Here is a 22,449-nt window from a genome sequence, read left to right as displayed (position 1 = left end):
CAATTTTTGGTCCAAACGCCTTGGCATGCTCCCTGCTCCCTTGGCATACTCCTGCCGAAAACATTCAAGCAGCTTGGCTTTATTTAATGGCTGGTGACCTTCTTGCTTACATTCCAGAGGTTTTCAGTGGGGTTCTGGAGATTGTGATGGCCATGAAAGGGTCTTGATCTGGTGTTCCTCCATTCACACCTTCTGGCTGTGTGGATTGAAGCATTGTCCTGCGGGGTTAGAGCAGGAGAAAGCATGTTTTCTTCCAGGATAACTTTGTACAAAGACAGATCTGCCTGATTCTGATCTTCTCTGATGAGTCCAGTTTTCAGCTTTGCCCAACACCTGGTCCTCTAATGTTTCGAAAGAGACCTGGAGAGGCCTACAACCACAGTCTCTTGCACCCACTGTGTAATTTGGTAGAGGATTGGTGATCTGGTGGTTCTTCAGAAAGGTTAGAATCGGGCAGATACTTCTTTGAGAAGGATGCATAACTCAAGTCATGTACAAGATTATCCTGAAAGAAGACATGCGTCATTCTGCTCTGACAAAGTCCGATGTTTTTTTCCCCACAGGACAATGCTTCAATCCACACACCCAGGCCAATTAAGGTAGGGATGGAGGACCACCAGATCAAGACCCTGTCAAGGCCATCACAATCTCTAGACCCGCCAAGATGTGTGAACATCAGGGGTCTAATTAACACACCTTTAAGTACGAGTGGGGGAAGTTGTAAGTATCTGATTGGTCAGTTTGAATGTCTCACATTTGGGTTTCAGTCACATGGTCAAGGAAGGGATAAAAGAAGATTGTAACTGATCTGGACTCTTCTTTTTCGCTGGCTCTTCTTTGCTCTGGCTCTTCTTTTCCTTTTGGGTGCCTTTCTTGGGGCACTCTTTTTTTGCCTTCTCTTTGTCTCTTTCTCTACACCTTCTCTCTCTCTTTCTATCCCTCGGGTAACATTTTACATATATGCTGGGTACGATTAATATACGTTTTTTTAATCATCTCATATATCTATTTTGTAACTATTTTAAGTGTAACCATTAATCAGATATTGTCATTACACCCTTTCAATTACAAATGATGTGCTTACTAGTTGCAATACAATATCGTCACACTATAACAACGCTCTCCCACATATTATAACTGCGCTTATTTCCGCCATTGGTATAAGTAGCAGTGGGTGGTAATAGACAAGAAATGCAAAGTTTTATAATCATGCTGATAATGTTTCTTTAGTCATTTGGCAGTCCTGCAGCCTGAACCACTATAGGAATACCACCCTTGCAGGGCAATTCCACCAAATAATGATGTCTGAACTCTTCCTAAGTTAAAACGTTGTGTTTTTTAAAAATGAATATAAACTTGTTTTCTTTTGTATTATTCAAGGTCTGAAAACATGCCATCTTTTTTCGTTATTTTGACCAGCTGTCATATTCTGCAAATAAATGCTCAAAATGACAATATTTTTATTTGAAATTTGGAAGAAATGTTGTCAGTAGTTTGTAGAATAAATCAAAAAAATTAATTTTACTCAAACAGATACATATAAAAAAATAATAAACCCAGAGCAACTGCTAATTTTGCAGTGGTCTCTTTTTTAGAACTGTATATATAATTTTTAAGAACTGTATATCGATCATCATTCTTATTCATTTTTTAAGGCCTATTTTTTACTTATTTTACAGTAAGTAACAACATTATGATGGTATACCATCTATAGATGATCACTCTGTGACTGAATACTGATTGGAAAAAATATTGATCCTGTCCTGTTATGTTTGTGCCAGTAGACTTGATTAACAGATATGGTGTTCTGTATTATTATAATGCTGAAGAGTACATCTATAACAGACCTTTTGATGAAGAATAGTTTGAAGAAACTAGTCAGAGGCTGACTATGGTATATATGTAGTCTGTAATTGTACTGTTTGTTTCATTTCAGATCCAACACTGTCTCCCTGGTTGTCTTTTTCTATGGCCTAATTTGAGTGCATATCAGAGCTAATGAATATAGACTGTCAGTTCTGCTGATGCCCCTACACTGACAATATCGCAAGGCCTATTTCATTATCTGTGCATAATTTCCATCTCATTGGTTTCAATCCATGTTAAGTTAGAATATTTTTGGTTAATAAATCACAAGAAAATTTCAAGCAGGACAGCATGATTAATGTAAATAATTTATTAAACCTCTTCCAATAACAAAACATACATTGACATTTCTAAGCACAAGCACAATACACCTCTTAAAATATATAAAAAAAGAGTTTAGAAAAAAGAAATCCAAACTGTAGACAAGCAAATTACAACATGAATTAAATTAAACTTAAAATTTGTAGCCAATTCCAAGTAGCCTAATTTAGAGCGCATTCAGCTGCTTTAAGGATTGCAATTTTCATTTTTAAAAGCCACAACACTAGCAATTTTAAGAAATCTAAATTTGTGTAAACAAAACATGAGAAAAGAGGAATTTAAACGATGTGAGTTTCATTTCCGCTGCTGTAGGTGTCGCTGGCGTCACTTTTCTGTTTCGATCCAAAACATAACGAAGAAGACACACGAGCCTGTCAACAAGAGCTATCTGTCAAAGCAGCAGAAATGTCAACAGATCGCCCTTATCCAAACTATAAAAACGTTTACGGTTCGGAATTAATGTGAACTTTTCCCGGTGGTAAGTTTTGTAGAAAATGAAAAGCTCATGTAATTAGTTAGACAGCATAGAGTACGCTAACTAAACCTACCCACCTTGTACAGCTAACTGTAAGCGACTGCTTTTGTGTTTTTAGTCTTTGAAATGTATTCAGAGTAGTGCATAGGCCACAAATAAAACGCTAACTGTTCTGCATAACCGTGTTTAACTCGATGAAGCCTCAATAATGTTGGAAAATAGGGAAAGACGTTCTCTTGTGTTGTGTATTTGAGGCGTGGTTAATGTTTGCTTGTGGGTGTGCTCACTATTTAGTTCATACAGATGTTTGGATGCGTTTAATACTGCTGCACAAGTCACGAGTCACTTGTTTTGTTAGATTGGTCAATGACTAACTGTGTTTCTGACTGCCCCCGTGATTGAAATAAACAATAAAAGTATGAAGCTGCACAGTATAACTTCTGTATTTTAATCAGCAACGCATAAACCTTTTATAATCTAGTACTTGGAAATGTCTGGCCCTTTTTTGCTCAGACTTCAGCAGGAGTGGGAGCACAGATCCACTGGGTGATCATGGCCAACCTTCCAGCACCGCTGCCCTTAAGGGAGTTCTGCCCACTCTACTACCTTCTCAATGCTATCCCTGCTAAAGTCCAGAAAGGTTTCCGTTCGGTACTGGTCTACTTGACCGCACTGGACAGCAACAATGATTATATAGCCATTGGCAGCAGCATTGGCATGCTGTACCTTTACTGCAGGAGAGTAAGCCAGATGAACAAATACAACTTAGAGGTAAGTCTTAGTTCTTCCTCTCTCTCTCTTCTGCAGCACTCACCGTGGATCTGATCTGGTTTGGGACTGTTTTATACCTCTTATGTTTTAATAGGGTAAATGTGAGGCCATTACTGCAGTGAAGTTGCTGAGTTGTTTCGATGATCTTGTGGCTGTTGGAACGGCATCAGGCCGGGTTGCTTTCTTTCAGCTCGTGTCACCATTGCCTGGCAGAAATAAACAGGTACAGTTTCATCTCTGATTACAGCATTCAAGTATGAAGAATTTAATTGAATTAGTGGCTAGGTTTAATCATTTTTGTTGTTCTTTTCATGCTAATACATACTTAATTGAAATAGCAAGGGTTGACTATTTAATATAGCATTTTTACTATTATTACATAACATTATTTTAAGTCTGTTTAAAGTAGCTGTTTTTGTCCCTACTACAAGGAAAACGCATAGACTATTTGTCTAATTGATAATCTGATTTTTGATGAATGAATCTTATTAGTAAATGAGCCATGGTGTCACGTTTTTGTCATCTTGCTGTAGCTGAGAAGGTTTGATGTGGTGGGCTTGCACAAAAGCACAATTACCGCATTAGCCTGGAGTGCTAATGGCATGAAGCTCTTCTCTGGTGATGATAAAGGGAAGGTGGTCTACTCTGCTGTGGACTTGGACCAAGTAAGCTTTTAGTTAAGTACCGGTAGTCTATTTCAGATATTTACAGGTAGACAATAGAAATCTGTCTGTCTAAAATCTGATTTGTTTGACTGTCTAATGGCTTAATTTGTGTGTGTGTGTGTGTATGCATTGGTCTTTTAGGGAGTGTGTAATCCAGTGGTCCTCTTCGAAGAGACTTCAGCAATAGTTCAGTTGGAATATAGTCAGAAAGTACTTCTGGTTTCGTCCTTTCAGCGCTCAATGCTCTTCTACACGCAAGAGCAGTCGCATCAGCAGCTGGGCACTAAACCACGTAAAAGGTACGACATCTTAAATCCATCTTCGCCTGAAAGTGCGCTATCATTATCAGGGTTTCTCCGCTCTGAGTTGCTTAATTCTTAATATCTGGCTTGTTTTTACAGCAATGGCAAGTTTGGTGCTTGCTTCCAGCCGGCTCTTTGCAAGCAGAGCGATCTGTTGATTTACGCAGCCAGGCCAGGGTTGCGTCTCTGGAGGACTGATGTGCGAGGACGTGTCGGGGAGACTCATGTTTTAAAGCCCCTTTTTAATCAGGATGTACCTCAGTTTGAGCTGTTCCCACGTTCAGGCCCCACCGGTGGCTACAGACCTCCAGAAAGACAGTTAGGGATGGTCAGCTGCTTCCTGAAGGAGGGCTGGGTCCTCAGCTGGAACGAATATAGTGTTTATGTTGTGGACTGTACCAATCAGGTATGAATGCACAATTTGGATTTAAATGATATCCATAACTGAAATGTTGCCAATGCAAACATAATTTGTACTGTTGTTTCTCACTTATTTCATTTGCTCATTAAGGTCATCATTGGAGGATTGGAAAGCAGTGGAGATATAGTGTCTGTGTCGTGCACTGAGAATGAAATCTTCATTCTGAAAGGAGATCGGGACATTTTGCGGATCTCAAATTGCCCTGAGGGATTGGTTTCCAACTGTGAGTTGCAGTACTGATGCCATAATGGCAGTTTTAGTCATGCACTTTGCTCCATCAGCAGTATTCCGATATTAAGGGATAGGAAAAAGCCTCTTTTGCCCTTGGCACTCTGATAATTGGATTTTGTTTTGTTTTGTTTTTTTATCCTTCATAGAGTCGACTGGTATGAATAGTAGCTTCATGAGTTGTGGTTGTTAATATGCAACAAATAGATGGTATTTAAGTTCTTAGCAGATACACTACAATTCAAAATTTGGGGGTCAGTCATTTAAATTTTTTTCAAACTATCTCTTATGCTAACCGAAACCGCATTTATTTGATCAAAATTACAGTAAAAATAGTACTATTGTGAAATATTATTACAGTTTAAAATAACTTAACAAAAAAAATTCTATTTGAATATATTTTAAAATGTAATTTATTCAAGAAACATTTCTTATTATTTTCAGTGTTCAATGTTATCAATTCTAAAACAAGTAATAAAAACTCAGTGAGTGTTTTAGCGCAATTTTCTCACGTCATGGGATCACAACACTAAGAGATAGCCTAGTAAATGAAAGAGAAAATAAGTTGCTCGAGAATATAACTTTCTCTTGAAATTCAAATGAACTTTCTGAAATCAAATCAGCAATGGATAATAAAAAAGGCACAATCACTTGACTAGTTGAACATCATTTTTTTTATTAGCTCATTATTTTTTACATCTTGTGTTCACTCAATATCCTCGATTTTCTCTGTATCAGCTTCCTTTTCTGCTTTGTCCTCTTCAGATTGACTATTGCTTGACTATTGGCTTGTGACTTTGTAAACTCTTCTTCTGCTTTCGAGATATTTGCCAAAACATCCTCTGAAAGCCACGAGTCATCGTAGAAATCAGATACGCCTGATGAGGAAGCCGTTGGTGTGGATGTCGCCATCTTTTGTCGCTTTGCTGAACGTTCTTCCATTTATTTTGCAACAACCTCTTGTCGTTTTCTCATATATTCTTGCTCCTTCTCCAAATCTTGATCGATACCTTCATTGATTTCTTGCCGTAATTCAGTGGAATTAATTGTGCTCATGACTCTTGTGAATACCTTCCTTACGTATTTCTGTGGAACAATAGTTTTATAGGTGAAAAGGCAATATTTTTCTTATTTCCCTTCATATAAAGTTTTAATTAATTTTTGAAGCATAAAGGAAAGATTTTTTATCAATTCTTTTTTTCTAATATTATTGTAAATTTTAGAAGCTATCGATTGCAATTTGTTTCAACTCGATAGCTATTATGGTTGCCGAGAAATTTGCAAAAAACAGAATTTTTTCTGGAATTTCCAGGAAATCCAAAATATTTTCCTGGATTTTTTTTGTGCGTTCCCGAGATTAGACCTTCCTTAACATAATGCCGAAAACCCAAAGTCTCTAGGTGGTCTGGTTGAGGAGTAGATAGAAGTGCAAGATTGGTGCGCACAGACAGAACAGAAATCATGAGTTAACAATCGCAATTTTGTCCGGTGGAAAATTGCGCTAAAAAGTTGTACTGCTTAATATTTTTGTTGAAACCATTTCTTTCAGGAATCTTTGATTTATAGAAAGTTCAAAAGAACAGCACTTATTTGAAATATAAATATTTTGTAACATTATACAGTAAGTGTCTCTACTGTCACTTTTGATGGGTTTAATGTATCTTTGCTGAATAAAAGTATTATTTTCTTGTTCTTCAAAAAAATGATTGACCCCAAAATTAAGGTAGTGTACTTTCTTACCAAAAATGACTTTTTGCCACCAATGGCCAAAAAATTTGGACACTTAAGTCACACTAAAAAGATTGATGATTATTATTGCATGAGATAGCAAAGTTCAATACCATTGCATTTTCAAAGAAATTATGTCACAGAACTGACAACTTTTTTTTGACCGCGAGATGATTTAAATTTTGCTGTAAAGCAGCTCTACATAAGACAATAGTGCCATTATTTAGCCATTATTCAGCGTTGATTCAGTTCAGTTCAATAAATGAGTAAAACTAATCAATTATGAAATGAGTTCAATTCAGCTATAAGCAGCACTGCAGAAAACAGTATTGATAGTATTAAGTACTAAGCGTGCCAAAGGTAACAGTGGCAAGGAACGTTAACCTTGGGATAAGTATGAGACAGAAAGATTAATATAAGCTTAGATGCCAGTGTGAGTTTACACAGGTGTCCTATGAACATGTTCCAATACTTTTGACAAACAGAAAGTGTCAATAATGCTTTTCACTAATCACAAGTGTCAATAATGCTTTTTCATCTTATCTTTGCTTTTTTTTTCTCCCCTCAGTATTAGACCACTCCTACCGTTTTACATCTCCTCTCTCCACACCCACCATTTTGCTGCCTCCTAATGGTGCTGTGGAAACCGCTCAGCCAATCAGGACCATGCCCATCATTACAGAGCAGCAGACTCAAGCCAGTCCCAGCTCAGAGGAGGTACATGATGGGGTTGAGGAGTCAGAGGAGGTGCAGGAGCAGCAGCATTTTGAGGGATTCAGTCATGCGGTTGAGGCTCTGGAGGTGGCAGAGGACTTGGAGCAGCAGCGGGCCAGTTTGGGTACAGTGGAGTCCTGCAGCCGCAGCAGCTCCATCACCTCATGGGAGAGCGCACAGGGCATGCTCACCGCCACAGAGGCTTCCACCTCAGAGCTCTCCTCCAGCAGATACAGCGCCATCACCCAAGAAGACTTCCAACAGGAGCTGGTGGTCAAGGCCGTCAAGCTGAAGAAGAAAGGCAAGAGGAGACGGCAAGGTAAGAGGATTAATATCATATGATGTGGTGTGATGTGATGTATGAATTTGATCCACTGACGTACTCCATAAATTGTTGTAAAACTGTAGATAGCGGGAATCGTGTCAACGAGCGCAACAGCTGGTCGGAGAGCGTTTTCAGCCAGGACGGTGCCAGCAGTGACTTTCTAAACACACCCATGAGCGAGGCTCCTTCTGACCACACCAGCCTCGACCTGCACAGCACCTGCTCACCCGACCGGGACGGTTCCATCTGCGGAGAATTCCACAGTTCTGATGCTATCCCCATTCAGAGCCCATCAGAACCCTTACAGAGTCCAGAGACTCGACAGGATCCAGTTAACCAAACAGCTGAGCCCTTGCTGCCTTGCCCTACATCACTGTCACTACAAGACATGGAGTGTCAGGTGTACAGTGATAATGTGTTTGCAGAAAACAAGCAAACTGCAGCTACGCCTGACGTGGACATGCTGCTAGAATGCACCTTCTCCTACATGCAGGCAGCTGATGAGCAGGATGTCATGAAGGAGGGCAATGACACCCTGGAGGATTCAGAGCAACATTTTAAAAATGGTTTACATGGGGACTTTAATTTGGACTTATCTTATGATCCCATTAGACCACTGGGTTACTCCCCGGAACCTGAGCCAACGCCATCTAGTGACGAGGAGGACATCTATGCACACGGAGTGCCATCCAGTGCTAGTCTGGGGGACGGACTAAACGCTCTGAGTCTGCAGAGCTCATCTGCTAAACAGAAAGAGGATGAAGAGACGCAGCTCCTCAAAGCTGATCAGGTTAGAGAGCTAACCAACTTATAGATCAGAGATCTGTTTCATATCAGAATACAGTTACTTATTTCATTTGCATAATTGTGTAAAATACACTACCGTTCAAAAGTTTGGGGTCAGTAAGATTTTTTGAAATGTTTTTGAGAAAAGTCTCTTATGCTCACCAATAATGCATTTATGTGATCAAAAACAAAGTAATAACAGTAATATTTTTACAGTTTAAAGTACAATTTAGTTTTAATATATTTTAGAATGTCATTTATTCCTGTGATAGCAAAGCTGAATTTTCAGCATCATTACTCCAGTCTTCAGTGTCACATGATCCTTCAGAAATCATTCTAACACGTTGATTTAGTGCTCAAGAAGCATTTCTTATTTTTATCACTGTCGAAAGAAGTTGTGCTGCTTAATATTTTTGTGGAAACTGATATTTGATTTTTCAGGATTTTTGTTAATGAGTAGAAAGTTCAAAAGAACAGCATTCATTTGAAATGGAAATCTTTTGTAACATTAAATGTCTGCTGTCACTTTTGATCATTTGAATGCATCCTTGCTGAAGAAAAGTATTCATTTCATAAAAGTATTTGATCCCAAACTTCAACGGCAGTGTAATATTCTTGACAGATTTTTTTTGTGTGTGTGTGTTTGTGAATCACCATATTAAATTATACTGATGTCATGTATTCTGTGTTATCTATTTAAATCTCTTTCTGTATGTATTTCTCGTTGTTTGAAGTTGGCTGAAAGTTGGATGGGCTACAGTGGGCCTGGCTATGGCATCCTCAGTCTAGTAGTGACGGACAGGTTTATCTGGTGTCTGGACTTCAAAGGAGTCCTTTTCTGCAGTAGTCTTCTTAACGGTAGCTTGAGCTGGCAGAGGTTTGAGGAAAATGTCCATCAGGTGGCTCTGTCCCCATCAGGTAAGGGGCTTCGATTCGGTTTGTTATTAAATAAGCATACACCCATTTAAACAAATATTAGTTGATGGTGTCCTGGACTAAGCCTAGTCCTGGAAATAATATTTTAATCCAGTATTGCTCTTAATATTAAATGCACACTACCATTCAAAGGTTTAGGGTCTGTAAGATTGTTTAAATAAGGAATTTATACAACAGTGATGTATTCATCGATCAAAAGTGACAGTAATGTATAATGTTACAGAAGATTTCAAATACTTTGTATTCAACAAAGAATCCTGAAAAAATCTATCACTGATTCCACAGAACTATTAAGCATCAAAATTGTTTTCAACATTGTTAAAAAATCTGAAAGATTTCGTGAGCAGCAAATCGGCATATTACACTAGCAAAGGTTGTCACCCTACAAGCATAGTTTGTCAATCATAAAGTAATGTGCTAAACAACACTAACAGCAGCTAGCATTATACAGTGTTTTCATTTGTAAAGTTTCTTTAAAAAAAACAAGAATTACATCTCTCTACCCTTTAGAATTGCATGTTACATGGACCATTGTCCTTTAGTATGTACAGTAATGACATTCAGCTACATCTAATTGTTTTGATTAGTATTTAATCTTTTTGATTTGGAATATATTTCAGTGTGGTATTACTGTAGTAATGTAGGCATGTGCAATGTTGGCAGAGTTTTGGCGGCTGTTCATGTCATTTGAAAGCTAGTCATTGAATGCATTTTTGTGCCAAAGCAATGATAAGTAATCCACAGTTTAGCCCACAAACTTGAGAAATGGGTCTAACAATTTTATATATATATCTAACCCTAACTGTAAAAAATAAAAATAAATTTTTTAATAATTCTAGTTCAGCCCATTTTCAAAAACAAATACTTTATCTATATTTTGTAAATGTACAGTTTTGGTCTGATCTCGCTGATGTGTTTTCTCAGGCTCATTGCTGTGGAAGGTGGAGCAGAAGACCATGACTGCTTACGCTTGCGGGAAAGTCACCATCAAGGGAAAGAGACACTGGTACAAAGCCCTGGATGACACTGCATTTGTGGCACTTAGTGATGACACAGCCTGGATCATTCGCACTAATGGAGACCTGTACCTACAGACAGGTGTGACAGAATAAACACAGCATACTAACTTCGCATTACAATAACATAATCTGCTTAATGACTCTATAAAGCTTGTAATTGAGTAATCTGTATTTACGTTAATTCATACTACTTATATAAAAAATTACTCACACTGTTGCGGTCACCAAACAGAATTGCAAAAATGATTATTTTCAAACAGTTTTCCCAAACACCTCTACTGGTTAGGTAAACAGATATGTCCCATCCCAAACTCATTAGTTAAACGGAGCAACAAGTGTCTTATAGTCTCTGTATATTCAGCTGGGATAGAAGAAAGTATTTTAACTTCAAAGAAAGTACTCGCATCACCAAAGAAGACCAGAGAGAACCAAAGACAGAAATCTGCTACCTGTTATTTTAACTGTTTGACCACTAGAGAGTGCTGTATGTACTTGAAAAATAACTCATTGTGTTTGGGACATTTCACCAAAAAAATAAAAATGATTATTTACTCACCTTCATGATGTTCCAAACTCATGTGACTTTAATTCTCCCATGGAACACAAAAGGTGATTTATTTATGCAGTTGTTTATTATGTTAGTTAGTTCCCATGTGGACTGAGTATTTCATGAAAAAAAGATGCAAAAGCACCATAAAACCATCATAAAAGTGGTCCATATGACCAAAAACACAAAACAGGCAAAGTCTGATTTAAACGACAGTTTAATTAAATGGAAAAGAGCAAGCACAATATCTGTTCGTGGTTTACAAAAGAAAGAAAATGTATGGGTGTGATGGCACCAAAATATGGCACTATTCCTTTGACACCAATTACAAAAACAATAGTCAAATCACATATGTTTTATTCTAAGTGTTTTCATTTGTCACATGTTTTGCTCTAAAGCAATGTAACTTTGAGCTGGGCTGTGCTTTGGGATTATGCAATAATGAAGAGCATAATCAACTACACTATTATTCCTTCCCCACCCTTACCAGTTCAGTAGAGGTCATTAGCTGAACATTTTACTATAAACACACCATCAAAATTTTACCATGAAAATATGCATAAAGCAGCTAGAATTGTACTGTTGCGCTATGTGTGTTGTCAGGGCTGAGTGTGGACAGGCCATGTGCGCGGTCGGTGAAGGTGGACTGTCCATGCCCAATGGCACAGATAGCAGCACGGGGCAGTGTGGTGTGGGCACTGAGCGAGCAGAGGGGCGTGTTTTACAGAGAGGGTCTCAGCAGCTACTGTGCGGAGGGGGAACACTGGAAGTATGACACCGTCAGGTATGTTTGTCAGCGTGGTTTTCTGTTAGCAGATAGCAAATTCACTATAGTGAATCGATGAAGCACTGGTTTTCGACTGGTTTTACTTCAGCACCACTGTTGCCAGATAATGCAATATCAAAACTGTGTCCATCTTATTTTGCAACATAGAAGTAAGCTATTTTCTGTGAACGAGACTTTCAATTCATTAGCCGTAAATAACCAGAAGAATAAAAAGTGCAGTAAAAGGTAAAACTGTTTGCGCTACAAATGTTTGTTATGATTACGATAATAAAAGTAGATATTTAAAGTATTTAGGTTAAATATATGTATAGTTAGATTACTTCTTTGAATAGGTTAGGAATATGAAAGTTTATATATGTTGCACAACATTTCGTTCCTTTATTGTCATTCTGCTGTACAGTATGTGTGGAGACATACAAAGTTTACTTGACTTATTTTTGTAGAGCTGAAATAACTGGACTGGACACTGGAAGCCTTGGTTATTCGAGTCACAAGTAGCCAAACTCACTCATACATTAAAAAATAAAGTGGACAGCATACTGTAGCTATTGAATAAGTAAACAAAAATGTCCTTAACATTGCAATATATATTTCATAATTGAGTAGAAATGTATTCATGTTTTTTTTAAATGTATATTTGACACATTTAATTGGGTCGTAGTTCCTTTAACCTTGCATTGTTCATGGTTCATATTTCATGGTTTTTGAAGAGGAGAGCATTTTGACCTTCCCTTTGCATGGATGTGCCAAAAAATTCTTCAGTTAAACAAAGACAAAACCGAAGTCATTGCATTTAGAAACAAAAATGTAATTCTCAAGGCGAATGCATACCTTGACTCTAGGGGTTAAAAAAAACTTATTTTCAGTAGTCATGTCAAAGCAATAACTAAATCAGCATACTATCATCTCAAAAATATTGCGAGAATTAGATGGTTTGTTTTCCCACAAGTTTGTCCCACTAAAACACTGCAAGCAAGATCTGACCTTATCCTTTTTTTCTTTCTTTTTTTGCTGTAGAAATAAATGTAAACATTAAGATATTGTATATGCATGTCCATAGTGAGAGCCAAGGTCTGGAACCCATCTGTATTGCTCTGGGTGAGAATAACACAGTCTGGGCATTGGACACTAGTGGCAGCTTATGGTTCAGAACGGGGGTCACGGCTAAAAACCCCCAGGGTGAAGATGACCACTGGTGGCAGGTACTTGTAACATGCACATTCACATGCACAGTAAATCCTCTTCTAGAGCTGGTCGGATTTTCTCACTGCATGCTGTGTTTTTAACGCACTCTCTGTAGATGAATCACACATTTTGTGTAAAAAGGCGAATTATTCCCAAAGGTTCAATTTATGAAACATTTTTAAGCCTGAAGGTTGTAGCTTCCTGCAAGACATTTTTCAAATTGATCAAAATAATGCCTTAAATGTGATTTTTAGAAACTCTACAAATTCTTTTCTCATCATCTTTTCATTTAGGTGAGCATCACAGACTATGTGGTGTTTGATCAGGGCAGTCTTTTACAGACTTTGATCCAGGCCACACAGACTGTCGCCACAGCCACTAGAGCTCCGGTTGAGCGGGTGGCCGAACGTCTGCGTGTGGCCTTCCTCTCCCAGCACTCCCAGTGCCAGCCCAGCCTCATCAGTGTCAGCACCAGTGGCGTTTGGATTGCTTCTGGGCGCAACGACTTCCACGTTGCCAAGGGCAGCCTCATCGGTATGATACAATGAGTTTGGTCTTAAAAGTGAAATATACAGTCCTATTGACTGAGGAACTTTTGATTGGTTCTTGTTTGAAAATGTCACAAATTTATTTTATGGTGATGTTCACCTTAATGCAGGGACATTTTGGAAGGGTATTGTACCCAGAGGAACAGCCTCTGCCACGAAATGGGTCTTTGTGTTCTCCTCTGCTGTTCCAGCCAAAGAGGGTATGTAGAAATCTCGTCTTCTTCACATTCACACCCCTGTAGCATCTGTTGTCTTGCAGGAAGCAATGAAGTATTATTGTACTTTGGCTGCACAATTAAAATCTGTATATTCAAGCATGTTTGTTCACCTCACTGGTGTCTCCACAGGGAGTTTCCTGTGGTTAGGTCAGAGCAGGAAAGACCTGTTCTGTATCTGGAACCAAGACCTACAGATGCGGCCCTTTACCATACAGTTCCCCCCAGACGTAGAGATGGTGCAGCTCTCTGCCTGTCGTGACGCTCTTTGGGGTATAGATCACTACGGTCGTGTCCACATCCGCACTTTATCAGCCAGTTGCTCTACAGGAATTGACTGGACATTATTGGACCTCAGCCAGCTTGGTGAGAGAATTTTCTTTCCATAGACAAGAGGTTTATCAGTGGATCACATGCCAGCTATACATTTAAACTAAATTTAAACTCTTGTAATCTGAGAACACTAAGTCTAAAGAAGCTGCATGAAGAAAATATCCTATATTTGTATATTTATAGATTAAATATTATATTCATGAAAATATATATATATATGAGTCATGTGAAAAAGAAAGGACGTCCTATTGAATTCTATGGTTTTATTTATCAGGACATTAAAAAACAATGTCTTAAAATTAGGTAAATACAACCTCAGATGAACAACAACACATGACATATTACACCTTGTCATTATTTATTTAACAAAAGCTAGGCCAAAATGGAGAAGCCATGGGTGACAAAGTACACCATTACTGCTACCGGAGGAATTAAGAGTGTAAGTAGCAGTTAGGCACTGCTAATCAAATGTCCTTGATGAAGTGTGATCACCTCTATAAAAGCAGAAAATTTGGCAGTTTGCTGGTCTGGAGCATTCGGGTGTGTGTCAACACAATGCCTCTTAGAGAGGCAATTGTTTTCTGCCCATCAATCTGGGAAGGGTTATACGGCCATTTCCAAACAATCTGAAGTCCATTATTCTACTGTGAGGAAGATTATTCTCAAGTGGAAAACATTCAAGACAGCTGCCAGTGGACGTCCCAGCAAATTCACCCCAAGGTCAGAACGAGCAATGCTCAGAGATATCGCAAAACACCCAAAAACTACACCTGCGACTTTACAGGCCTCAGTTAACATGTTAAATGTTAAAGTTCACGGCAGTACAATTAGAAAAAGATGGGACAAGTATGGCATTTTTGGAAGGGTTGCCAGAAGAAAGCTTTTTCTCTCTAAAAAGAACATGGCAGCACAGCTTAGGTTTGCAAAGTTGCATCTGAACAAACCTCAAGACTTCTGGAACAATGTGCTTTGGACAGACAAGACCAAAGTGGAGATGTTTGGCCATAATGCATAGCGCCAAGTTAGGCAAAAACTAAACAGCATATCAGCGCAAACACCTCATACCAACTGTCCATCACGCTGATGGAGGGGTGATGATTTGGGCTTGTTTTGCAGCCACAGGACCTGGGCACCTTGCAGTCTTTGAGTCGACCACTAACTCTGTATACCAAAGGATTCTAGAGTCAAATATGAGGCCATCTGTCCGACAGCTAAAGCTTGGCCAAAATTGGGTCATGCAACAGGACAATGATCCCAAGCACACCAGCAAATCTATAACAGAATGGCTGAAAAAGACAAGAATCAAAGTTGCACTGGCCCAGTCAAAGTCCAGACCTCAACCCGACTGAAATGCTGTGGCGGGTCTTTAAGAGAGCTGTGCATAAACAAATGCCCACAAACCTCAATGAACTGAAGCAACGTTGTAAAGAAGAGCGGGCTAAAATTCCTCCAGAACAATGTGAGAGACTGATAAAATCATACAGAAAATGATTCCTTCAACTAATTGCTGCTAAAAGCTCTTCAAGCAATTGAATCATTGGGTGTACTTAGTTTGTTACCCATGGCTTTTCCATTTCAGCTTTATTTTTGTTGAATAAATAATGACATGGTGTAATACCGGTATGTCATTTGTTGTTGCTCATCTGCACATTACCTAATTTTAAAACCCGCTAATGGCCAGATGATTTTTATGTTCTGATAAACCATACAATTCTAAAAGGTGTCCTTTCTTTTATATACACATGGCTGTATATACTGTATATATATATTTCTGCAAGCAGACACTTATGGGAGTACTGAAAAGCACATTTTTGTTAAGGTGTGCATTTAGCTCCATTGTACCCTATATATCAGATTCACAATTTTTAGTTTTGTAACTAATTTTAATGTACTCTTTGTACATTAGGACAAACACCACAGTGTTTTTCGCTGCTTGTTTGTATTCACTAACGTATGCATTAGATAGCACTTATTAGTCGTCCCTATGATGACGTGTTTGACATATGATTTAGATGATTTGTTCAAATGTTGCTGTTCCTCAAGGTCTCAAGTGGTCAGGTGTGACAGAATGACGCATGTTTGGCATACCTTGCTAAGGACCCTCTTGTCCTAGATCAGATTACCATGTCTGGTCTGCTGTTGACATACTTCTGTCAAATTCACAAATAACCAGCCCACTTCCACTTCTGCTGAAGCTATACTCCTTCTAAACACACTTAGCTTTCACTTTCACGTCTTAATTTCCATTTCTTGGAATCGGAGAGCCTCTAGCAGGTTGAATAGCAAGCCATGGTTTTATGTATCCAAACTGCCTGTTGCTAAGGGAGGTGTTTATATTTTTAATTCAAGCAGGTGGGTCTTGCATAACACGTTTTGTAATAAAGCTTGTAAGCTAACTGTCAAAGGTCATGTAAATCCTTTAGTATTGAATATTGCAGTGATTAGGCTTTAGGAATGCATTAAGCACACATTTTAATCAGTGAATTTGGTAACAAGACACAAGTTCACAATGTCAGCCTCTCCCAAATGCAATCAATGCAGCATTTCACTGTAAAATGACAATGCAGGCTGCAGTCTAATCTGATTACATCAGACATATTTTAATTACACTGCTTGCACTTCAGTGCAATCAATGTAAGGCATGTGTTTGAGCACATGTGTGTGTGTTTGCTACGACAGGATAGAGACACAAATAGGCAGAGCCATGTGATAGAGCAGCTGTAGCCCTGTCCGTCTCGGGTTGTTTGCGTCAGGGCAGCATTGCATTGGCAATGTGAAAGATGAGTCTAGGACTAGTCCTAGATGCACAAGCATTTTTAGATCGGGTACAGACTGGGCACATGATGTTCAGTACTTTTAGACTCGGGCTTACGGATGGAGACTCAATGAAAGTTATTGGAGTTCAGCTGGTTTAATAAATAGTTTTGTTAGATGAAATACTGGTTCTTTAGATACTAGGTTAGAACTTTGTCCTGTGGTATCTGTTCTCAATGAGTCGTTTCGTTTTCTGGAAAACACTTAAAATGCTTCAGCAGAAAAACACTTAATGGTTTTGAAAAAGACCATCCTGTGAACTGAAACGTCAGCTTTGCTTTATCTGGTTCTGTTGGTAATGAATCAGCACAGTGTGCAAAGGCCACATGTGTGACGACATGTAAGCAATCTATTGTTTTCATTCATTGTGCTCATCAGACACCCATAATGCTTTTGTTTTTTTTGTATTGATTTTGTTAGATAGGTGTGTTTCATACTAAGCCAGTGAAAGAATGTGAAACACCACATCAATAGGAGATAAAGTATATCTCAAGTTTTTTGTTTTTCAGTTTTGCATTTGGATGACAGTTATATTTAAACAGCTACAAATAAAAAGGTACTCATCTAATTTTAAATATAACAAAATGAACAAAAAAAATGTTTAGCTGTGACTTTTTCTGAAAACCAGAAAGTGTCTAAATACATTCATCTTAATTTTGAAAAGTACTATATATAAATATATATTCTGTACACTACGGTTTAAAAGTTTGGGGTTGGTAAGATTTTTTTATGTTTTTGCTCAAGGCTGCATCTATTAAAAAAAACTTTGAATTATTATTACAATTCAAAATAACTGTTTTCTATTTTAATATATTATGAAATGTAATGTATTCCTGTGGTTGCATTTTCAGTATCATTACTTCAGGGTCACATGATCCTTCAGAAATCATTCTAATATGCTGATTTGGTGCTCAAGAAACATTTCTTCAAAACTTTTCACTTTTCAAAACTTTTCACTTTTTTTGTAACATTAGAACGTTTTTTACTATCACGTGCCCTCCTTGTTGAATAAAAGTATTCATTTCTAATTTTTAAAAAATCCACATTTTTGAACAATAGTGTAAATTTTACATTATATAGTGCATTTTGATCATTTATATTATCCCATAGATATGTAATCACACACTGTGAAGGAATGTGTGCCAGTGTATCGCATATTATGTTAAGATTTGCTATCAAAGTCCTCAACACAAAGCCCTCATTATGTACCATGATGTGCGTCAAGGTTTCCTTATCATATCATAGTGTACAGACAATACCTCTGTACAGTTTTAGATGAACGTAGGCTGCTCTCTTAAGGACATTGTTTTCTGGACACATAGTTTTAGTATGGAAAAATGGCCCTGGATGTCCTTGACATATACATTTGTGAAATGGTGCTAGATGTGATGTATGGTTTAGAGCTTAACACATTGCACAAGGTCACAGTCCATTTTGTCAGTCGCCCTCAGATGGATTGTGATGGCTAAATGTTTCCAGTACAGTCAGGTGCTTGATGAATTTCAACACATGAAACTTGTATTAAGAAATCTTGTTATAATTGACCGTACTTTAGGTTAGGGGCTTTTGCGTGTAACTCATCCCATGTTGTTTGTGCTACAGACATGAATGATCATATCATATGTTTTTTTGATAAAAGGTGTGCCATTTCTAAGTCATACAGGTTTTGGATGGTGGAAGAATCCCATAGTTAGTGGCGTTATTAATGCTCTCATGTGCCAGTCCTATTTCACTGGAATTTTGTGTTGACAACTTTCTCTGTTGCTCCCTCACAGGGAACGTGAGGTTTCTCAGTTTGTCTTGTGGCAGTCAGAATGTTTGGGCGTGTGATGCTAATGGAATGGTGTATTTTCGGGTTGGAACTCAACCTTTGAACCCCAGCATGATGCTCCCTGCCTGGATCTGCATTGAACCACCTGAACAGGTAAACAAGCATTTGACATGACTGTATTGGCTGCAAAATCCCCACTGTAATGTAGACTTATACATGAGCTTGCATCCAGATTAAATGGTATATTACTTAAATACACTACAGTTTAAGGGCAGTTTTTTAAAATAAATTAATAATTGTATTCAGCAAAAATGCATTTAATTGATCAAAAGTGACAGTAAAGATATTTATAATGCTAAAAAAGATTTCAATTTTAAATAATTGCTGTTCTTTTGAACTTTCTATATTCATCAAAGATTCTTGAAAGAAATGGTTTTCTCAAAAATATTAAGCAGCATGACTGTTTTAAAAATAAAAATAAATGTTTCTTGAGCAGCAGATCAGCATATTAGAATGATTTCTGGAGGATCATGTGACACTGAAGCAATGGCTGCAGTCAATAATATTTAAAATCAATAATATTTTACAATATTACAGTTTTTACTGTATTTTTGATCAAATAAAGGCAGCCTAGGTGAGCATAAGAGACTTCTTTCAAAAACATTAAAACATCTTATTAACTAGTATCAAAATTAATGTAAGTAGTCAAGTTTGAAAAAGAAAAACTCAAAAAATCTAAATCAGTTGCATTGCTTACACCTGACCAGTCGAATACTGGTTCCATTCTAAATTTCTTGTTTACAGTAATATATTTATTTAAATTTTTATGACCAGTTCCTACCATAACCTGTAAGGGATTATTTAGCCCTTGGAATACACTGTCATTATTTCACCAGCTTTATGCAGTCTTTTATTCTCATGTTCTCTTTGAGCAGCCTGCTGGGCTTCATCTGGTGAAGATTCAGACTAGTTCTAATGACCGAATGCTGTGGGCACTGGACAACAGAGGCAATGTGCACGTGCGCACTGGCATCACTGAGGAGATGCCCGTTGGGACTGCATGGGAGCACATTCCTGGTACACCTTCATTGCATAATCTCATTCACTGTTTTTATTATTCTTGTATTGAAACTGTCAGCCTGATTCAGAGTTCAACTCACTTTCATATGTGTTTAATTAGAGTAGGAACTTTGACTGGTTTGTTTTTTCCAAATTGTAGGACTTCAGGCAAGTCAACTGGTTGTGAGCATGAGGACCGCTTGGGTTCGTCTTTATAACGGTGAAGTGGCTCGTCGATATGGCATTACAGAGAAGAACGCTGCTGGAGACTACTGGAAGAAGATCCCAGGACTGGTCAGCTGGCTCGCAGGTTAGTGTTCATAATTGGTAAATGATAAAATGAGCATCTGCACACGTAAATGATCAAAACTTAACAAGCAGCCTTTTTTTTTTTTTTGCAGTGACCCCGATGGATGAACTGTGGGCAGTTGCTCCTAATGGTGCTCTCAGCCAGCGCCTTACCAAGAATCTGCTAAACAATAGAAGCAAAAACCAGGGCAACACAGGTTCTCTGAGTGGAGAAGAGCTGGAGGAAGAGTGGGAGGTGATTTAGATGCCGCAAATTGTGTCAAATCATCCCAGAATCACTGTTCTGTGAAATTTCTTTATAGGCACTTTACTCATTTCTTCTTAAAGGAGTAGTTCACCTGAAAAAAAAGAAAAGTCTGTCATCATTTACTTAACCTCATGTCGGTCAAATCCTGTTGAAACATACCTGAGGGAATACCTTGTGCACCTTGTGAACTGAAAATGTTTACCCATATTGTTTTATTCAGCATATTATTGATTAAGTTTTGATATCCACATGCACAGTTAGAGCAGATATTTTGTTACTTGTATTGATTGAAGAATTAGGCTCCGTTATACAATTCAAATGTTTGGGGACAGTTTTTTTATTTATTTTTATTAATACTTTTATTCAGGAAGGATGCATTTAATTGATCTGAAGTTATAGTAAAGACATTTTCTATTTCAAATAATTTGATCTTTCTGTTCATAACGGAATGAATCACTATTCCCATAAACATATTGAGCAGCACAAACATTTTCAACATTGATAATAATAAGAAATGTTTCTTGAGCACCAAATCAGCATATTAGAATGATTTCTGAAGGATCATGTGACACTGAAGACTGGAGTAATGATGTTGAAAATTCAAATAAATTACATTTAAATACATTACAATAAAAAAGTTTATTTCACAAAATTAGTTTTACTGTATTTTGATCAAATAAATGCAACCTTGGCTTTCAAAAACATTTACAAAAATCTTACCGACCCCAGACTTTTGAATGGTAGTGTATCGTAATGCACTTTGCTCACTACATAGGGAAATATTTAATGTGAATCCGTTTATACTGTAGCTGTAGTCTACTGCTTTAGAAGTATAGATTATGTAAATATCTCCTATTTCATTAAACACATAATTATAGGTACAGGAAATATACATCACAATATTAGCTTAGATTAACAAACAAGAGGGCATTTGGGGGGGGGGGTCTTGAGAAAAGGAACTAGGTTTATATCGGCTTTAGTTAAGGAAGTTAAGGGATTCAGCTTTATCTGTAAATACACTTGAACCTTGTTAAATACTTGACAGGAGTAAAATCATGGTAGCATTTGACAAATATCTGTAAGACGAGTCGTATAGAGAGCATGGTCTCTGACTTGCCTCTGCCTACACTGTAGTGATGTGTTGCAGTTTGATGTGAGGTATTTTAAAAGGACAGTTTGACTTTAAACTCTTAAAACAGAAAAACAATTTGAACTTACTACTTGGTTGATAGAATCTATCATAGTCTGTTATGAAAATAACTATTTTAATGCTAGATAAGCATTCCTCATATACGTCCATATAAAGAAAGCATCTTGATGAGTATTCTATCATAGATATCTAAATATTAATTCAGTGCTAGGTCTGATGTTTCATTTCCTCTCCTCTTTCTTTAATGTCTGACTGTGAAGTCTTTCTTTTTGAGATTTTGACACCTCAGTAATGCATCATATGTAAATAGATTTAAATGACCATGTAAGCGTTGCTGCAAGTTGTGTTTGCTATGTACGTTACATTTGCCATAGTTTTTGCCCATTCTACCCCGCTAGTCTCAGTTTTGCACTTAGACCATATTGTAAGTCAGATTAAAGTGATAAATGTGGTACACTGGCCATGTAATGCTAAGCCAGTGTGGTTTAAGTGGTGAAGCAGCTAAATGTGAACTCGCATATTAAACTATGACTTAAACTCTGTGGTCTTTGCTCCATGCTTAGTCATGACCAACTTCCAAATAAAATGTTTACAATAAGTTTCTCAGCATGTTGTGGTCATATTACAGATGATGTACACTAACAGATGTTTGGATTTACACTATAATCGATCAAAAGTTCTTCCTTGATCAAAAATGACAGTTAAAGACATTTATAATGTCACAAAAGATTCCAAATAAATGCTGTTCTTTTGAACTTTCTATTCAAAGAATCATGAAAGAATTGTTTTTTTACGATCACCATTGTTTTCAACATTGATAATAAGAAATCAGCATATTAGAATCATTTCTGAGGGATCATGTGACTGAAGATGAGTAATTTCTGCTGAAAATTCAGCTTTCCATCAGAAAGAAAACGGTTGTTTTAA

The 22,449-nt window shown here is 37.6% G+C and overlaps 1 protein-coding gene across 1 annotated transcript; it reads left to right on the top strand.

Annotated features, from left to right (window-relative positions):
• Nucleotides 1–2,510: 2,510 nt before the first annotated feature.
• tecpr2 (tectonin beta-propeller repeat containing 2) lies at nt 2,511–20,502 on the top strand. Its single transcript, XM_084393236.1, has 20 exons — nt 2,511–2,665; nt 3,176–3,433; nt 3,528–3,656; nt 3,967–4,098; nt 4,240–4,397; nt 4,500–4,806; nt 4,912–5,044; nt 7,346–7,810; nt 7,900–8,606; nt 9,337–9,520; nt 10,463–10,636; nt 11,708–11,888; nt 12,952–13,093; nt 13,370–13,610; nt 13,735–13,824; nt 13,972–14,205; nt 18,762–18,910; nt 19,693–19,834; nt 19,977–20,126; nt 20,218–20,502. Exons 2-20 carry the CDS (start codon nt 3,215–3,217, stop codon nt 20,367–20,369), a joined length of 4,089 nt encoding a protein of 1,362 aa, XP_084249362.1. The 5' UTR covers nt 2,511–2,665; nt 3,176–3,214; the 3' UTR covers nt 20,370–20,502.
• Nucleotides 20,503–22,449: the final 1,947 nt, after the last annotated feature.

Source organism: Rutilus rutilus (genome assembly GCF_951802725.1).
Source record: "Rutilus rutilus genome assembly, chromosome: 21".
NCBI lineage: Eukaryota > Metazoa > Chordata > Actinopteri > Cypriniformes > Leuciscidae > Rutilus > Rutilus rutilus.
Note: the sequence above shows the minus strand (reverse complement) of the source record. Positions and strands in the feature narration are given on the sequence as shown.